The sequence below is a fragment of the Gekko japonicus genome, unplaced genomic scaffold (genome assembly GCF_001447785.1).
Source record: "Gekko japonicus isolate JY-2015 unplaced genomic scaffold, Gekko_japonicus_V1.1 scaffold2326, whole genome shotgun sequence".
NCBI lineage: Eukaryota > Metazoa > Chordata > Lepidosauria > Squamata > Gekkonidae > Gekko > Gekko japonicus.
Genome location: NW_015165890.1, coordinates 251885 through 269629, shown reverse-complemented (window position 1 = coordinate 269629; position 17745 = coordinate 251885). Strand labels below are relative to the sequence as shown.

The 17745-nt window shown below is 41.6% G+C and overlaps 1 protein-coding gene across 1 annotated transcript in view; it reads right to left on the bottom strand.

Moving 5' to 3' along the window:
- MAP7D2 (MAP7 domain containing 2) overlaps positions 1 to 17745 on the bottom strand; it is a gene marked incomplete at its 3' end in the record, with an annotated part of 88445 nt that overhangs the window by 19398 nt on the left and 51302 nt on the right. Inside the window, exons 2-7 of the mRNA XM_015411330.1 lie at positions 13789 to 13866; positions 11754 to 11917; positions 7204 to 7318; positions 6311 to 6406; positions 2514 to 2624; positions 55 to 177 (exon numbers count right to left, since the gene is read on the bottom strand). Of these exons, the coding sequence (XP_015266816.1) occupies positions 55 to 177; positions 2514 to 2624; positions 6311 to 6406; positions 7204 to 7318; positions 11754 to 11917; positions 13789 to 13866 (687 nt within the window). The remainder of the gene's footprint in view (positions 1 to 54; positions 178 to 2513; positions 2625 to 6310; positions 6407 to 7203; positions 7319 to 11753; positions 11918 to 13788; positions 13867 to 17745) is intronic.

The window sequence follows — 17745 nt, the reverse complement described above, 5'->3', positions numbered from 1 at the left end:
CTCCAACCAATTTTTGCAGTGTGTCTTACACATTCCTAAAGAGTTTAAGTTTACCTGGATCATTGTACTGCTCAAAAAGCATTAATGAACTTCTGCTTCTGGCTAAAGAAGCTCGTGTGGGAGTCAACAGTCGAGAAATTAAAAAGTTTTCCATTGGACTAAGGTGCATGCGATGAGCTGAAGGATGGAAGCAAATGGAAAACATTTAACTTAAAGTGCGGAAAAGCCGCTTCTGAAAACATGCAAGAAAATATAATGAATGACCAAACAAAATGAACAAAGGAAAACCAGAAATGTTTATAAATAGAGATCCTTCTTCCCTGAAAGAATGATTTGATTCCCCTTGTTTTAAGCTAAGCAGTCTAATTAAGAAAATGCTCTGAAGTATGAACTTTTTTTGTGATTAACCAAAAAAGGCTGAAGGTTTTCCCATGTTTACAAGTTACACTATTGGATTAACAATTCAATTTTTGCTTCATGAATTAGGCTGCTAAACACTGCGGAAAGTGCTTTTTCGATCTGATAACCTAGTGTCCACATATTTGTATATGACAACCTCCATCTCTTGTATCTAAGCCTTATATTGGTTTCTAAATAAACTGGTATATTCCTATGCTACCCCTTCAGTATTTACATTTGATAAGTCAGATAATTCTAAACATCAGTTAGGCTGGTTCATAAACTGCTTATTTAGAGGTAGCAGTCCAATCAGCAAGTATTAGAATGGGATCTCAAGCCTTTCCATCAGCAAAGGAGTAGTCGACAATACTCTTGGATTGACATCACTCCTACCCCAAGGTACAGTGCGTAAACTATCCTAATCTTTCAGCTGTGGGACACATTCCATCACCTCTGTATGCATTTCTGGGTCACAGAAACTGTGGGAGGCCTGGGCAAAGATGCACTGGCACAGTCTGCAGTGTTGGTGGTGATGATGTGCTAGCAGGCATGGTGCAACCAGCTGGCTCTGCAAAGACTGACAGGGTCAGGATAGGATTTTTACATTCTGTGGCAAAACGCCAACCCTCTTGAACATCTGTGGCCAAAAAAGTAGTCTGGGATCCAAAATGTAGCTAAATAGAAACATGTTCCACAGCAATCAGAGAAACATAAATATGTACTGAAGGAGCAGTAAAAAAAACCCATTAGCACCCTACCCTTAAAGAAAACAATTTTTCATTTTTAAGGGTTGCAACAGAAAAAAAAAGCTCTCTTATCAACAGTACTAAGAAAACAGGGAACAATTTCTTCAATAATTGTCTTCTCTTTTTTTTTGCTCTCAAGTCACAGCCAATTTATGGTGACCTCAGTGGAGTTTTCAAGGCAAGAGATGTTCAGAGGTGGCTTGCCATTGCCTGCCTCTGCATCCTGACCCTGGGCTTCGTTGGGGGTCTCCCATCCGAAGTAGTAATCAAATATTAGCATTCATTGATTTTTATGGGTTATTGCTGAAACAGAGGCCTACATGTCCTAAACAGACCTCTTAATTTAACTGACTCCAGTATAGGAGCCAACATTCCGCAAAGTCTAGAGATGGCAGAATGTCCAAATGGGAACCACCCCTAGCCGTAAGCCATCCCCTTTTTCCTGAGCTGAAACAGACCCAAGGAGTTGCTATTTACCCAATTGGGGAAACTTGTTGCCCAGCAGCTGGGGGCCATGTCAAGTTAGGAAAAGAGCATGCGGAGGAGACTTAAGCCCCCTCTCCCCACTTGCCACATTGTCAGTCTGAATCATGCTCATGTGTGCTGGCAAGTTAAATTCCAGGCATGGAACTCCATGACCACATCAGCTGGCAGGAGCCATTGCATACACGAGGTCTTTGTTTGCCCCATTAGCCCCATATTGAAGATGCAAATCTCAAGATGAAAGACAGTAGCTTGTTTACAGCCACATAGTGAGTTTCTAGCAGAGATGGCATTTGAATGAGGGAATTTCTGGGTCTCAGCTCTTAGCCACTATGCTACAGTAGCTCTGATCTGTTCATGAACTGAATGTGTTATCTTACCATTTTGCAATTCGTTCTACTACAACAAAAAATGATTTCTTGAACCGAGGGAGTGTGGTCTGGAGTCTCTTAAACTTATTCCCATGTGGCCTGGAGTTTCTGAGATATTGGAAGTAAAACCTTCCAAAGTAAACAAAGTACTCTGATGCTTTTACAAGCATGCAAAGATGTAGAGTGTAATCCTTAAAGCCTTGAAATAAATTAATTTATACTAAAATTGTGCTTTGAAGAACTTTTTTAAGCTTTCAGGTTATTCGTTATAATTATTATACTTCTACATACAGCATTCTTGTCAGAAGACAGAAAGTGGTTTAAACTAAAATAACTTTAACTGCAGTAATATTTACATTGATTTTTGCAAAACTCTACTGCCATAGAAGGATTAACAGATCAGAAAAGGGAAAGGAAATTATTGGGGAGGTGACAGAGAGAGACAGAAAATGCATTTTAAAAACAAAGGAAAGATTATTTCTGGCGTGACACAATGAGAAGCACATTCACTTGCCTCTGTCAGGGGAATAGGTTATTGTTGCTGTGGAGGAGGAGAGACGCTTATTGATAGGGGACTCCATTTGCTTTGGCAGATTCATTGTAGAAGCTGAAAGTTTGTCACATGCTGCAGAGAGATGCATTGAATACATTTTTATTCATTCCACAGGGCCTGAATGCTCCCAGAGCCAACCTTTCTCTGTGTTACTAGGGAACTTATGACTGGATCAGGACTGAGGGCTGGAGATGCCTGTCAGTCCTATAAGCTTCAGTTCAAGATAAGAGTCTTTCTGTTTGCAAATTTAACATTTCAGTTTTACAATATTATGCATATTGGCCAACTGAACAACATAGTACTAAATAAAATAATAATTGCACCATCTTGTGCAACATCAATTTTTTAGCTGTACTGTGGAGAACCAAGAGGACTTTCCAGTTTCTAACTTACAGACTATCATTTGGGGTCCACCAAAGTTCAGTGCAAAAGAAAGATCTATTCCCCTCTTTCTTCTCCTAAGTTTGGGATCAGGCTACAGCATAGCACGTAAGGAAAGGATGTAATTCCTCCTAAACTTGGAGTCCCTGAAATCACCTAGAGCTTGGGAGGCAATCTAACAGCATCTGAGCTCAGTGTGGTCAAATGCAAGATTCCATCTGTCCAGGGCAGGTTCAGTAGCAATTAAAACAGTAATCAACAACAGTGCTCTGTTTAGCTACAGTTTAAGAGAATGAGTTTTCACAATTTATGTTGGCTATTAATGATGGCATATAGTTTATTCAGGCTTCAAGTATGTTTTCTACATAATTGGTAGTTTGAACTGATATTTCTGCAATTAACATATTATAGCCTAGTCTAGTGATGCAAAACCCACAGACAACACTATCATGTAAGCAAATGTGCCGAACGTCGCAAAGTGTTTGTGTGTTGGGAGGAGCAGTCCGAAATCTTCTGAGGATACAGCGTAAAACACACAGAATCTCTATCTCTATTCTCTGTTCCGTGCCTTTCAGTTTCCTCTTATTCAATATATGCTAAGGTTTCTAGTATTCACCAGCAGGACTGATGAAATAGCGATAGATTGCTCTTCCCTAGTTGCCTGCTGAGGCTACACTGCTATTGGCTTCCTAGTATATTACATTTTCCCAAATTTTCTCTGTAACCGAACCACTAATATAAATTAGTTAGATTCAGGTGGGTAGCTGTGTTGGTCTGAAGCAGCAGAACAAGGTTTGAGTCCAGTGGCACCTATAAGACCAACAAAGTTTTATTCAAGGTATAAACTTTTGTGTGCATGCACGCTTCTTCAGATACAGTGAAAGAGAGGGTGGGTAGGTTAGTTGCCGAGGGCTAGTTAGAGTCAAGATGCATCAGTAACTGGGTTATTATAGCTGAGATCGGATTAAGGCAGTTGGTAAGATCTGTGAATAGCAGGAAATTAGCATACAAATACAAGAGTTAACAAACAGATGTGAGAACCATGTCTGAGTCCAGTGGCACCTCCAAGACCAACAAAGGTACCACTGGATTGAAACTTGGTTCTCACATCTGTTTGTTAACTCTTGTATTTGTATGCTAATTTCCTGCTATTCACAGATCTTACCAACCGCCTTAATCCAATCTCAGCTATAATCACCCAGTTACTTATGTATATATGAAAGTATGGTGGATGCAGCATTGCCTGTACTGTTGTAATCCCACATGCTGTATTGCTTGCACTATGCTGGCCTGGCCAATTTGTCACTCACATTGTCATTTAATTTTGTATTCCTAGACCCACTGCATTGGTATTGGCATTCAGTTTTGAACTCCTAATTCTAGTGCATTGTTCATTTGCATTGCTTGTTGTCGACCTTATACTGTTACGTCTACACTGTTGCTCACACTGTCATTCAGTTTTGTACTCCTAGGCCCATTGCATTGTTCATTTGATGCTCTATACTGTATGATTACTTTTTTTCTCTCTTTCTGTGCTCTGTAATATTTTCTGATTCTCAGTGAGAAAGGTGGGCTATAAATAAGGTAAATAAATAAAAATAAAGGTGGTTGGGCTACCCACTGTCAGATTCGGCCAGCAGGTTTTAAGCCCACTGCAATATTGTCCATTGGCAAAGAATTTGCTTTTTTCCTAGAATAAATGGCAATTATTAATCTGGCAGAATATGGGGCATGCACTAAGGGAGCTAAACCAGCTATTCTCGTGCTAATCCCGGTGCCTACAGAACTTCATCCCATGGAACTCAGTGACAGCTGCTGAGAAAGAAGCCAACCTTTATCCTCTACTGGGTCCCATTTCTTGGACTTGCATTAGCCTGTCACTATGGTGGGAGACTGTGTGATGGGAAATGTATATAAATGATACAATGCTTTTGTAGATGTATATAAGGGCATTTTTCAAATGAGCACTTGCAAATGTTTTGAGTGGACAATAATGGGATGACAAAACTGTCCCGAATATAAGGATAGATTTAATTTTCTTTCTTCTAGGAGCTACCAAGATTCTAATAGCAGCAAAGTGGAAAAATAAAGAGCTCCCATCTATCAGTCAATGGTATATACAAATCTGGGATTTTTTCATAAAGGAGAATCAACTACTGAGTTTAGAAAATCCATCCTGTCACTCCAGATTTTTAGAAACATGGCTCCCTTTCCTGGATTTTGTATCTGATAACAATGACTCAGATTCGGCCATCCCACCTTCATACAGCTTTACTGCACTCTTTTAGTTATTTCTTAACCTTTTAATGTAAAAGATGTATCTTAAACACAGCAGTGCTTGTCATTACTTTATGGTCTATATGATATGCCTTGCAATCCCTGTCCTATTAATTGACTCTTTAATGTTGTCCATTCATGTTACTTTTACTTGTTTCTTCTGTAATGTTGTGAAAAATTAAAATAAAAAGTTTAAAAAAATAGGTGTAAATGGATGGTGGCAAATTGAGGATAAGCAAGAGCATCCTGTGTTAGCAGATATAACCCTTGTAATTATTAAATCAATTTTGGTATCTAAATCATTTATTTATATATGTAACTTCTAAACATTAGTATGGAAACACTGAGTTTTATTGGCAAACGGGTTTTTACAATTTCTGATCCCTACTGTACTAATAAAAGGCTAGATTCCTTCAGCAGGGTAAATTGCCTCCAAGAAAAGTTTTAACTCCAATCCATAATGTTCTCACTCCAGAGCAATACTGGTAAGGGTTCTGACTCCAAAAATGAAACTTCAAAGAGTCATATATTATTAGGTGATAAGTTGATGATTCCTGAAGAAAAATAATTATTCAATAATTAATCCTAATTGCTTATATTGTATAATTTTTTCAAACCAGTTCAGGCCCACATACATTTTCACCTGCAAAAGCTACTCAAAAGGCACATGACAAAATATGACACATGTATGTGTCCCGCACTTGGACAAAAGAAGATGAACTTGAGGGCTACAGAGAGTGGGGAACACATCTGGAATATCACTATGATGTCGGAATGCCAAGCATGCATTGTTTCAGTATGGAGAAAAAGCAAGATACACAGCACAGTGACTGCATGGGCACAGTCCACCAAGCCTCCTGCTGCACCATCTCCATTCCTTTCAACAGGGTTTGGTGCACAGTTCCTAAGTGGAGGAGTGGCAGCAGAAGTAGTACTTGGAGGAAACTGTGCCATCAACTCCCAGTTACAATGTGATCAGGGGTTGAGCGGAAATAGCAGAGAACACAGTAGTCAGGGGGTGGACGAAAATCAGTGGATGTGTTAAAATGATTTGAACAGTTATAAACACGACACTACGGTACTGTGAGTCACTCAAATACCATTGGAGGGATCAGCAGCAGCAGTTGAAGCCACAGAGTCTGGAAGAAGGGTGTTGGCAGCTAAACCTAGAGGGGGTGGGCTATTTTCTGATTCACCTACACAACAGAAAAGAAATCAGAGCGAAGAGAAGTGAAAGATTACTTAGCAAGACATCCAGTGCATTAGAATCCCCCAAATACACAAGGAATTTTTAAAAATGCTTCCTGGAAGAGTTAAAAAGATTTCCTTTTCGCGATGCAAATAAATGTGCTGCATCGTTCTGAAAATCATACTACCTTAGCTTTAATAGGAATGGTTGGATGGTAAGACTTGAGACAGCTGTGTTATCAGTAGAAAAAAAGACGTTTTCTCTAAGCATGACGTATTGGGGAAAGCTGGTGAATTTAAGCAAATCTGAATGATTTCTGAAACAGAAAAACTAATATGTGGTTGGTGGTAATTTGCTTTGAAATAAACTGAAAAGAAAAAGGAGCAGCAGAAAGATCAAAAGAGAAAAGGAGAAAAACTGGCTTTCCACTGTAAACACTGCAGCATCACTGAGAAATCCCCTGTGATTTCAGGAGTGCCTGAGACAAAAATAGATTATCTTCCGCAAAGTCATACAGCGCAGATAGCCATTTGTGAGTTCAGTGCAGTGGATCATTTCAAGCTGTTATGCCTGCTATATTATCTGCGTACACAAACTTTGGCAGTGGCTTGTTTCCAAGACGATACCAGGGCATGAAATTTGCTACGCAACAACAATACCTTTACTATGCACCCCACAATAGCCTCCCTCTCACATCATAGATACTATCAAAGTGGATTTTTCTCCAGCTTCCCCCCCCCCCACAGACACACACACATATTTGCAATTTGGAATCTGCAATGCACCCAAGCTCATTCCACTCACCATCTCTTTCGGCTGAGCCTGCAGCTAGTGCTCCTCCCCACGACCATCTCTTCTGTTTCTGCTCTAGCTGCTGACTACGCTCCAGGGATCTCCGCATCATAGCCTCTAGTCGTTCCTGGGTAATTAGTATAAAAATAAAAGGTAAGCCTGGTGTTTTGAAGCCCCTGCCATATCAAATCAAATGTTTATCCTGGCTGCACGTACATACGGTGGTTAAAAGCTTCCTGTACTGACACAGCTGGGAAAAAAATAAGCAAAGAAGGCATCTCTGTACCTACTCACCTCCCAGTATCTGTATCCTTTGTCTGCAGTCCCTACTGAGGTCACTACAGAGCCTGAAGTTAGAAGCACAAGTTACATCACCTCCGAGCATCTGCTCCTACTGGCAAGACTGCTGCTGTGGCTGTGTCTGGGCTTAATTTGTTTAAGAATAATGCATGACAAGCATTAACTCTGTCATCTCAGCAGCACTCAGTTCCTCCTTCAGTGGCAGGGCTCAGCTGCTGCAGTGATTCCTCCCCGACCACACATAAATAAGGTTAAATGTGCAGGCAATAATTAAAAGATCCCCACTGCCCAGTTTAAAAAAAAATCATATAAAATAACACTATTACACGCTATTGCCATTATTCCTGCTAACAAGAAGTCAATCACGTTGGATGAGTGGGGAATGCAAAGGTCCAGCCATTTCTCCAATCCTATTCCCAACGCTTCCATCTCCATTTCCCTTCTCTGCCTTCAACACTGTCCACTCCCAAAGCTACGGCATTCTTGTCCCTTCTCTCAAGGGCTTTCATATAGCACAGACTTTTATTTCAGATTTTGTTCATCCTTTTTTTTTTAACTTAGTGGGCTGTAACCACCAGGCTCATAAGCTAGTCTAGGGACAAGTGGCAATTTCTTACAATAACATGCCCACGGGGTTGCTGTGTGAAAAAAGTAGAATAACCTCATGTTGCTTTGAGATCATTGAAGAAAGAGCTGGGTAAATAAGGGATAAAACAAATCCTCTCAACAAATATGATGTTGTGAAGAAATACATTTTGTCCTGGGAGGTTTGAAATGAGCCAAACTTCCACTTTGTATTTTAAACATTTTCCCCCCTCCGGAAAAAGGAGGAAGTCTGTTCAATTGCTTCCCAGACATAGCTCAGCTCACCTTCCTACAAATGCTAATAGATCTAGAAGGAGAGATAATGGGTGGGTCAAGCGCTTTCCATTCTCCTAGCAGGGAACAGAGATTTGGCGGAATGAAATGCTAGAGGGACTCCAGGAAGGAGATGTCCTGGAGATCTCCAGGAAAAGCCTCTTTAACCTGGCATGACCAGGTCAGGGGGTGGGGAAAAGAGAGGTGATAAAAACTCCTTGCAACAGGAAGGAGGTCTCTTTTCCTTGGGTGCTGAGGCCATGAGCACACACAGACCTCTTCACTGAGGAGGCAGCCATTGACCATGTGGTTGGCCTGGACAGCTGAAGGGAGCTTCAAGGTAATGGTTACACTGTATAGATCTGTAACTTCCTAAGCTAAGGAGCCTGTCCTATATTTTAACATATGATAGGGCATCTATAGAGAGAGGGACAGAGGAATTGTGTTTTACCTATTTCTTTTGTATCCCTTCCTCAATCTGGTGCTGTGCTAAAAGTATGCTTGTAAGCATTTTCTTTTTAATAAATACTTTCTAACTTTTGATGCTGGTAGTGGTTCTCTTCACAACATAGACCACCATCTTGGACACACTATTTTTAAAAGGAGCACTGGGGGAAGGAAGGCAGTTGACAAGTGGCTATTCCTCCAAGGGCGCATGAGGCAGTAAATTGTTCCCGTGGTGACCATATGCTGGGCAGCGGGAGACACAGATGCAAGGCCTCAGAACTTGGAAGGGAAGCTGGAAGTCTTGACCCTCCCAGCAAGCAATTCATTACAAAGGTCATTAATGAATTCCACATTTTACAGACAAAAAAATTAATAAGCAATTATTTTTATATTCAAGAAGGTACAGCCTTACAGGTTGCCCTTGAGGGACTGCCTGCTTGAAAACAACGAGACACGGGAAATGAACACATCACAGAGAAGACTTCTAGCCCAACTTTGTGTCTGATATGTTAGTTTCTGTGTGAAGAGCAATGTTAAGATGGGGTACTTTGTACAAAGGAACCTGATTTATATCCTCATCAGCCATCAATGTGGAAGAAGGAGCCACTGCATGAAATCAGTTATTAAAATACTTCTACGAATAATCTGCATTCAGTCATCACTATAAATAGGCTGTCTTTAGCTAAAGTCCTAAAAGATCATGATCAGACATAGAGAACACAGCAGACTTCATGATGTAGCCCATTTAGGACTTTATAGGTGAATTTAAACAAAACAAGTGTTTAGAAAGCTACAGATTTGCGAATAGAGGCTCATTTTGATCAGATGTCTAACATCACCTTTTGGACTGCTCAGAGAAATCCCGGCAGACCATGGAATAATAGTAAACTCTCAACATTAGTAAGAGTTTGCACTTCAAAGAGTCTGAGCCTTCTTTCTAAGAAGCTGATGAAAAATGCTCAGCTAATGTTATGGATTTGAAAACAACAAATATCAACCTGGATGGAATCAGCCCAAGACTACTAACCTTATTCTACTATCCTGGGTGTCAAAAGAAGAATGAAGACCATGAATTATAGGTATGGATACTGCCCTGAGTTATAGAATGAATACCCATCATTATACCCATCCACCCTGAGCCTGCTTCGGTAGGGAGGGCGGGGTATAAATCAAATAAACCAAATAATAAATTACCTCAAGGTTTTCCAGCCTTGCCCAAGATCATCTAGTGAGTCCACAGCAGAAGATTCAAATTGGAGATTTCTTGGTTTGTAGCTCAGTTTCTTAGTTACTATGCTACACCAGATTCAACCCCTCCCCCCCGAAGTTTCACCCATTTGGTCTATTCCTCCCTTCATTCAGCAGTTTCTTTTCATATCTGATCCTGTCCAGTAGTAACATATAAAACCTTGTCTAAGGATTTTTTAAAATCCAAATCCCTCCTTCATACATCTGTCCTTCTCTTGGAAACATTCCTCACAACATACCCTCTATTGCTCCTCCTTGGCTCACTTTTCCTTAGCTTTCCTATATCCAGGGACTATTCCATTTTCTAATTCTTGACAGCAAAGTCTTTTCTTCCTGCCAAAACCAAACCATCCTTTCTGTTTCTAAGCCCAAAGTTAACCTTAATTTCTCTTGCTTGACAATGTTCTATGACTGATACCTCTCTCCCCATTCAATGACATCATAGCAGTTCAGACAATGAAAGGCAGTAGGGCATGCAGACATATAGCAAGCTAAAAATTGGCTATTGTATATGTTTAAAATGTTAACTATATAACTCATACTACAGGGAAGGGGCAACAGCTCAATGGTAGTGCACACACATTGCAGAAAGAAGATCGTAAGTTAATCAATGGTATTTTCAGTTAAAAGGAATAGCTTTTCTGCCTGAGATTCTGGAAAACCACTGCTAATCAGAGTGAAGAATACTAGATTAGATGGACTAGTGATCTGAGGCGGTATAAAGCATTTTCATATATATACTTTTCCAAAACTGGTGCCATAACTTGTGTAAACATTAGAGTGTGTGCATATTATGTATCATCAAGTCACTTCCAACTTATGGCAAATAGGGATGTGCAACCCACACACCCCCAGTATTTTTCAGGTTTGGGTATATTGAACCCAAAAAATATTGGTATTTCCCATTATTCCTAGTGTGGTATTCAGATTCTGAAAATATTCAGGATTCCCAAGTTTTTTCGAGTCCAATGGACCCAAGGAAAAAAACACCCAAGAGGATCAGCTGGGGTGGTAGAAGCTGAGAGCTGCAAAGAGGAGCCAACCCCAGCCAAGGCAGCACAGAGCTGTCAGCTCTCGCTGCCCTGGCCGATCCTGGGCTGCAAAACGTAGCCAGCCCAGCCGAGTCCTCACCAAAGGCTCTGCTGGGTCACCCAGTTTAGACTGGACTGCCCAACAGAGCCTGCCCGGGAGCCAATGCTGCAGGGAGAGTTCCAGCAGTCAAAAAATCCTGAAAATTTTAGGGGTGGCAATTTTCGGATAGCCAAATCAGTAGGCCACTTGGTAACGGACTGAATAAATACCCGATGAATACCGGTAAGGTATTTATCGGGTATTTTTTTGGCTCAGTTTATACCGAGCACAAACCCCTAATGGCAATCCTACGAATGAAGGACCTCCAAAATGTCCTATCAGCCTTGCTCAGGTCTTGCAAACTCAAGGCTATGGCTTTCTTTATGGAATCAATCCATCTCATGATGGGTCTTCCTCTTTTCCTGCTGCCTTCTACTTTTCCTAGCAATGTCTTTTCTAATGAGTCGTCTTCTCACAACCTGACCGAAGTAAGATAGCTTCGGTTCAGTCATTTTAGCTTCTAGGGATAATTCAGGCTTGATTTGATGTAGAACTCACTTATTTGTCTTTTTGCCAATCCATGGTACCCATAAAACCCTCCTTCAGCATTAGAGTATGACTACTATTATATCGCCTACCTCCTCTTCTCTGAGCTTCTGTCTTCTCTTTTCTTCAACTGCTGCCCTCTTTTGCTCCTCCCTCTGCCTCTGCTCTTCCATCTTCCTCCATCGTTCTTCTATTTGTTTTTCATACTGAAGCTTTGCTCTCCTTTCCTTTTCTAAGATTTGTCGCTCTCTGGCAGCTTGAATAAAAAGAAGACATTCTGTTAAGTAAACTTAAAATATTTTTCTTTTACATAAGAGCAGAAAAAGAATAACACATACAAGCAGAGGTCATTTCGGGGGGGATCGCGGGGGATCGCAGTTCCCCCGGGTGAGGTACGGGGGGCGGGGCACATGACGAAGCCCCGCCCCCTGCTTCCGGCCACCCCGCTTCCGGCCCTCATTCAGCCAGGAGGAGGCCGGAGAAGAGGGAGGGTAAGTTGCTTCCTCCCTGCCTCTCCCCACCCCTGCCTGCCTGGGGCCAGGGAGGGCCTTCGCGGGGCTTCCATGCACTCCCACCGGCCTTGCAGGTCCACTGCCGGGCCCCTCATGGGGCTCGGCAATGGAGCTGTAAGGCCGGCGGCGGCCGGGACCATTGGGGGCGGGGTGTGTGGCCTTATGACACACTTCCGGTGATGTCAGGGGTGTGGCATATGCCAATGAGTTATGCTAATGAGTTCCCTAGCTCTTTTTCTACGAAACAACCCCTGCATACAAGACAAATATCTTGGTGATGGACCGCTATGCTGTTTTTGTACTCTTACAATTCTTACCTTGCTAGCCACCCTGAGTATGAGTAGAGAAGATGGGACAAAAATATTTTATATGAATAAACAGAATATCGTGATCCACACACATACAGCAGAGCAACAGAACAATGGGTCAGAAGTTCATTTTTTCTGACTTGTTAACTAGAAAATTCAATTCAAACTGTGTTTAGACTGGGAACTCTTGGCTCCACTGCTTCCAACAGGCCATTCTAGCTTTCTCAGCCAGCACTGAGGGCATAATTACATGATATGTTTAGCTTGTTTCCTCTCCATCTCTGCCCCAGGTCCTGTCAACCAGATACGTACTGGGAATTCCATGCTCAAAACTGAATTCAGGGCATGAGGGGGCTCAACTGGAATTGAACCATTGCATAAGGGGAACAGGAACTTAAGCCCTTCCCTTCATGCTGTTTTCCCAAGCTGAAACAACCCCAGGGAGAAACTTTATGCCCTACTGGAAAAACTTTAATCCAGATGAAACCCATCAGTAAGTTTTCCCAGCAAGGCAAATAGTGGCTCCTTGGCATGGTTTCAAAATGATCTTGATTGGATCCCATGCACCTAGAAATTCAGTTCAAACACAGAACTTCCAGTGAATGTCCAGTAGACAGGGCTCAGGGAAGACATGGGAGGGGCTGGAATTAGGACAAAGTACTACACAGTTAGGCCCTGCAATCTAGGTGACAAACTGAACTGCAGTAAAATTCATCTGATCCTGGATGGTAGCTGTCTGTTCCCAATACCTTGGTCCCTTGATTTTCAGAAGCTATAGTGAGTTACTTTCACGCACCTTCCAGTGGGCCAGGAAGTCAAGACACAGCTAGGCTATGGGGCAGTGATGGAAAAGTCCCTACACAGCATGCATCCCTGCCAAGAAGAGGAGATTGAGAGGAGAGTGCAGAGAAACTGGGCCGTGGTACTCTTGACAAGCACTTCCTTGTCTTTCTCCATTTTCTTTTTTCCAGAATAAAGACCTTCGACATTGAACAATGACCAAACCACATATAATGCTGGAGATCCATGTTCAGGTTCCCAGATAGTTAATTCATCTGAAAAAAGCTATACATGGACTCAGGTATGGCCAGAGCCACAATGCTAGGGAAACAAAGGTTAGCTCTTCCTCCTGTACCACTTTTCTGGTCAGAAATGCCCTCCACAGACTTCTTTAAGATACAGGAGGAAAAGAAGACAGACACTTCCAGAACATGGCCCAATCTACTGCCACTTTTGACAGCGAAGCCAGAAGAGGGCCTGTCCAGAGAAGATTGCCCTTGTTCCTCTACTGAGACTAAGTCACTTACCAAGATACTTCTCCCTTTCTTCTCTTCTTTCCCTGGCTAGTCTTTGCCTTTCATCTGTTTTCAGAAACCCATCTATAGCTGGTACCAAACAGAGAAAAAAGTCATTAGCAGCAAACCATGGCAAATAGTTAAAGGCAACTTTTCTAGTTTATTTTATAATAATTTTAGGAAAGGCTTCCAACTGTCACAGTCTTTTTGCAAGCTTCATGATGTCTTCTTAATCAGTATTTGCAAAAAACTACCCCCCAAAAAAGTCAACCAATCGGAGCCTCCCAATATTTTACCTGTATATTGATTTCACTTGTTTTCTTTAAAATTTATTCTAGGATACAATGCTCCCTCTAAGCTGTGGACTCTTGTGAGCAAAAAATCTACTTTGTGAGCTACTGGCATTAAAGTTGTGAGTGAGCAACTTGGCTTCTCCATAAATTAGTTTGCTCTGGAGCCATCCTTCCTGAATTAAGAGAAAAATGTGTGAGCCAGTGGCTAAAAAAACGTGAGCTAGCTCACACTAACTCAGCTTAGAAGGAACATTAGACCCACGTAGAGTGCATTACAATACTCCAGTCATCAGTACTCTGGATTGAATCTTATGCCTTGTTGCACTCATTCAGTCAGCATTTCTGTTTCACTTGATTTCTCGCCAATCTCTTCCAGAGGATCCATCAACAATTCTAATACACTTTTTGACTGAGAATATATGTTAAATTTGAAAACTCAACTCTGTGGTCTCACAATGAAGTACCTGCTCTTAATTGCATTTATGCAATCTGTCAAAAATTTCAGCACCATCAAAATTAAGGACTGAAACCAGATTCTAAGGAGATTCCAAAATATCAATATGGCTGCAGTATTAATACATCAACCTGTACTGATGTAATTTTATAATATGAAATGCATCCACTAGGTGAGATTAGCAAAAGTGAACACTTAATCACTGTCTTAATTAAATTTAATGATATAGATTATCTATGTATTTTTCTATAGCAAAACTGATTACAGAATAATAAGCAGTCCAACATCACCCCTATCAACACCAACTTCAAAAAAGAACATTTGTGTGTGAGAGAAACAGTGTATTATGAAGAAAATTGATATTTAACTTTATCTGTTAGTGTTTAGGGTTTAGAAGAGAAGAGATTGGATTTATACCCTGCTCTTCACTACCCAAAGGTGTCTCAGAGTGGCTTACAAACTCCTTTCCCCTCTCCTCCCCACAACAGACACCCTGTGAGGTAGGTGGGGCTGAGAAAGCTCTGACAGAAACTGCTCTTTTTCAAGAACAGTTCTGACAGAACTATGGCTTGCCCAAAGTCATCCAGCAGGTGCAAATGGAGAAGTGGGGAATCAACCCCGGTTCTCCAAGATTAGAGTCCTCGCACTTAACCAGTACACCAAACTGGCTAAATGAATTGAAGTGGTACAAAAAGATACTTAGGTCAAATATGAAGGAAAGCATTTAAAAAGAGGTGCATGCAAGTGATTTCAATGACATGTTTACTATCTTACACCATAATCAGTTAAGGGCTTCACAAATACAGGAAAATAGTTTTAACAAAGCAATGGATTTTCAGTGGCGGGAGGATCCCTCACACCCGTGAACTGACAAAATTATGGAATGACATTGTGGCTTCTAACATTAATAAATATGCCCAATTCCCTACATCCTACACACATAAAAAAGCTCCATTACAGACCAGCAGCTGCCTGAAAAGGGGACAGAACACTGCCTCTCAGTTGTCTTTTGGACTAAAATGAGCTGTTTTGATCTCCCTCCCACCCCAGTAAACCCCTCTGTTGCATCCCAACAACTTGCAATTGAAAGGCAAGGTAAAGTTTTCCTTTCTGAGCAAAAAGCTGATAGGATGGTTCTGAACCAACCCCCCACAACCTGGCCAAAGACAAAAATGTTTTCTTTTGCAAAGCAACATCAGTTTTGCCTTCTTTTCCAATTATGTCTCCCTCTTTGGGAAGACTCTTGAGAGTCCCTTGGACTGCAAGAAGATCAAATCAGTCAATCATAAAAGAAATCAACCCTGACTGTTCCCTGGAAGGCCAGATAATGAAACTGAAGCTCAAATACTTCGGCCACCAAATGAGAAGGGAGCACTCACTGGAGAAGACCCTGATGCTGGGAAAGATTGAAGGTCAAAGAAGACGGGGACGGCAAAGGATGAGATGGTTAGACAGTGTCATAGATGCAACGAACATGAAATTGAGCAAAATTCAGAGGATGGCGGAAGACAGGAAGGCCTGGCATGATCTGGTCCATGGGGTCGCGAAGAGTCGGACTCGACTGTGCGACTGAATAACAAAAACAACTTTGGGCTCTTACAGGGTTGCCAGCATTCTGGCTCCCTTTTCCTGCCACCACTCAGAGTGGCAGCAGGAGAAAAATAAAATTTAAAAATGGTCATCAGGCTGATGGCACGACATCACTTCCAGGAAAACCCTGAAGAGACATCATGCCTCTCTAGGAATCATCAGAAATGCTATGGAAAAACTGACATCGCTTCCAGAGAAAACATATTTCCCATTCTTCTTCAGCAACTCTGATTTTTTTTTTTTTGTAATTATGTTACTCAGTCTACCCTTGTAAATTCCGAGCAGTTAATTGTTGCTTTTTTAAATGTTTAGTTGTACAACACTAGGCATATGCACTAAATAAGATAACAATATTAGTGAGCTGCGATCATATTCACACTGTAAAACTGTGACTGGATCAGTTTTACTCAGTTTCATAAATATATGGTCTCATCTGAGACATTTCATGAATGGGCCCTCAGCATCAAATGCATCCATTCTCTCCTTCCTTTACACACTTCAATTCCTTGCTGTATTTCCTGGTAGTCAACAGTGCCACCTACTCCAAGGTGCAGCTAGTGACTCGCCCATGTACATATGAGAAATGAGCCTGAGCCTTGAACTTGCATGATCTCTTCCTTTCTTTCATGGCAAACCCCAGTTTATCTGAAGACTGTGGTTTGTTTTCTTACTACAAAGCAGGGTGCTTTGGAATATTGGCTTGAAAGCCAGAAAGTAAACCATAGAGTTTAATTCAGAGAAAACAATGAACTAAAGCAGGGGAGCTGAACTCATTAGTTATGAGGGCCAAATCCTATATAAGAATAACTTAGTTGGGCCATACATAGCATGAATTATCAAAATATAAAAAGCACTAAATTTATTTATACTAAGTAATTTAGAGTACAAATAAATAATAACAACTTAATTAGTTAGAAATGCCAAGGATTAAACCTTCCACATCAAGAATGTAATCTCTATGGGCTCTTCTCCATGAACTTCCAGGCAACTTTTGGAAAGTGGGATGAGAGTTGAGACGGATTTACTGTAGAGGATCAATAGTGCAGTTCTATACAGAGTTACTCCAGTTTAAGCACACTGAAGTCAACTATGCATAGGATTGTACTGTAAATACACATCTCAGTGAGAAGCTGAACAAAAGGAACACAATTAAACACCCTACAAGTTCTCTTTGGTCCTCAAGGAGGCAATAATGGCCCTTTCTGCACTAAAAGCTCATTGAGACAAACCACCAGGGGATCCAGGAAGCCACTACCAGTGTAGGGTGTATGCGTGTCATTTGCATCCTCAAACCACTCAACATTAGTAACAGACTTGCCTCTCCCCACCTACATGGTGAAGGAGAAAACAACTAGCACTTGCCTCCTACACTGCTCACCTTGTTGTTGAGAAACAGGGACAGCCAGCAAGACAAGAAGCCCAAGGGTTACTGCAGGAGACACCTGCAAAGAACCTGCCAGCCACAGTCATGTGCTTCACTCCCCCAGCAGGCATGGGGTCTGTGCTGCAACGTGACAAAGAAGCCAGTTCGGGGGAATCGCGGGGGATCGCCGTTCCCCCGGGTGAGGTGCAGGGGACGGGGCACACGACGAAGCCCCGCCCCCTGCTTCTGGCTGCCCCGCTTCCTCCCCG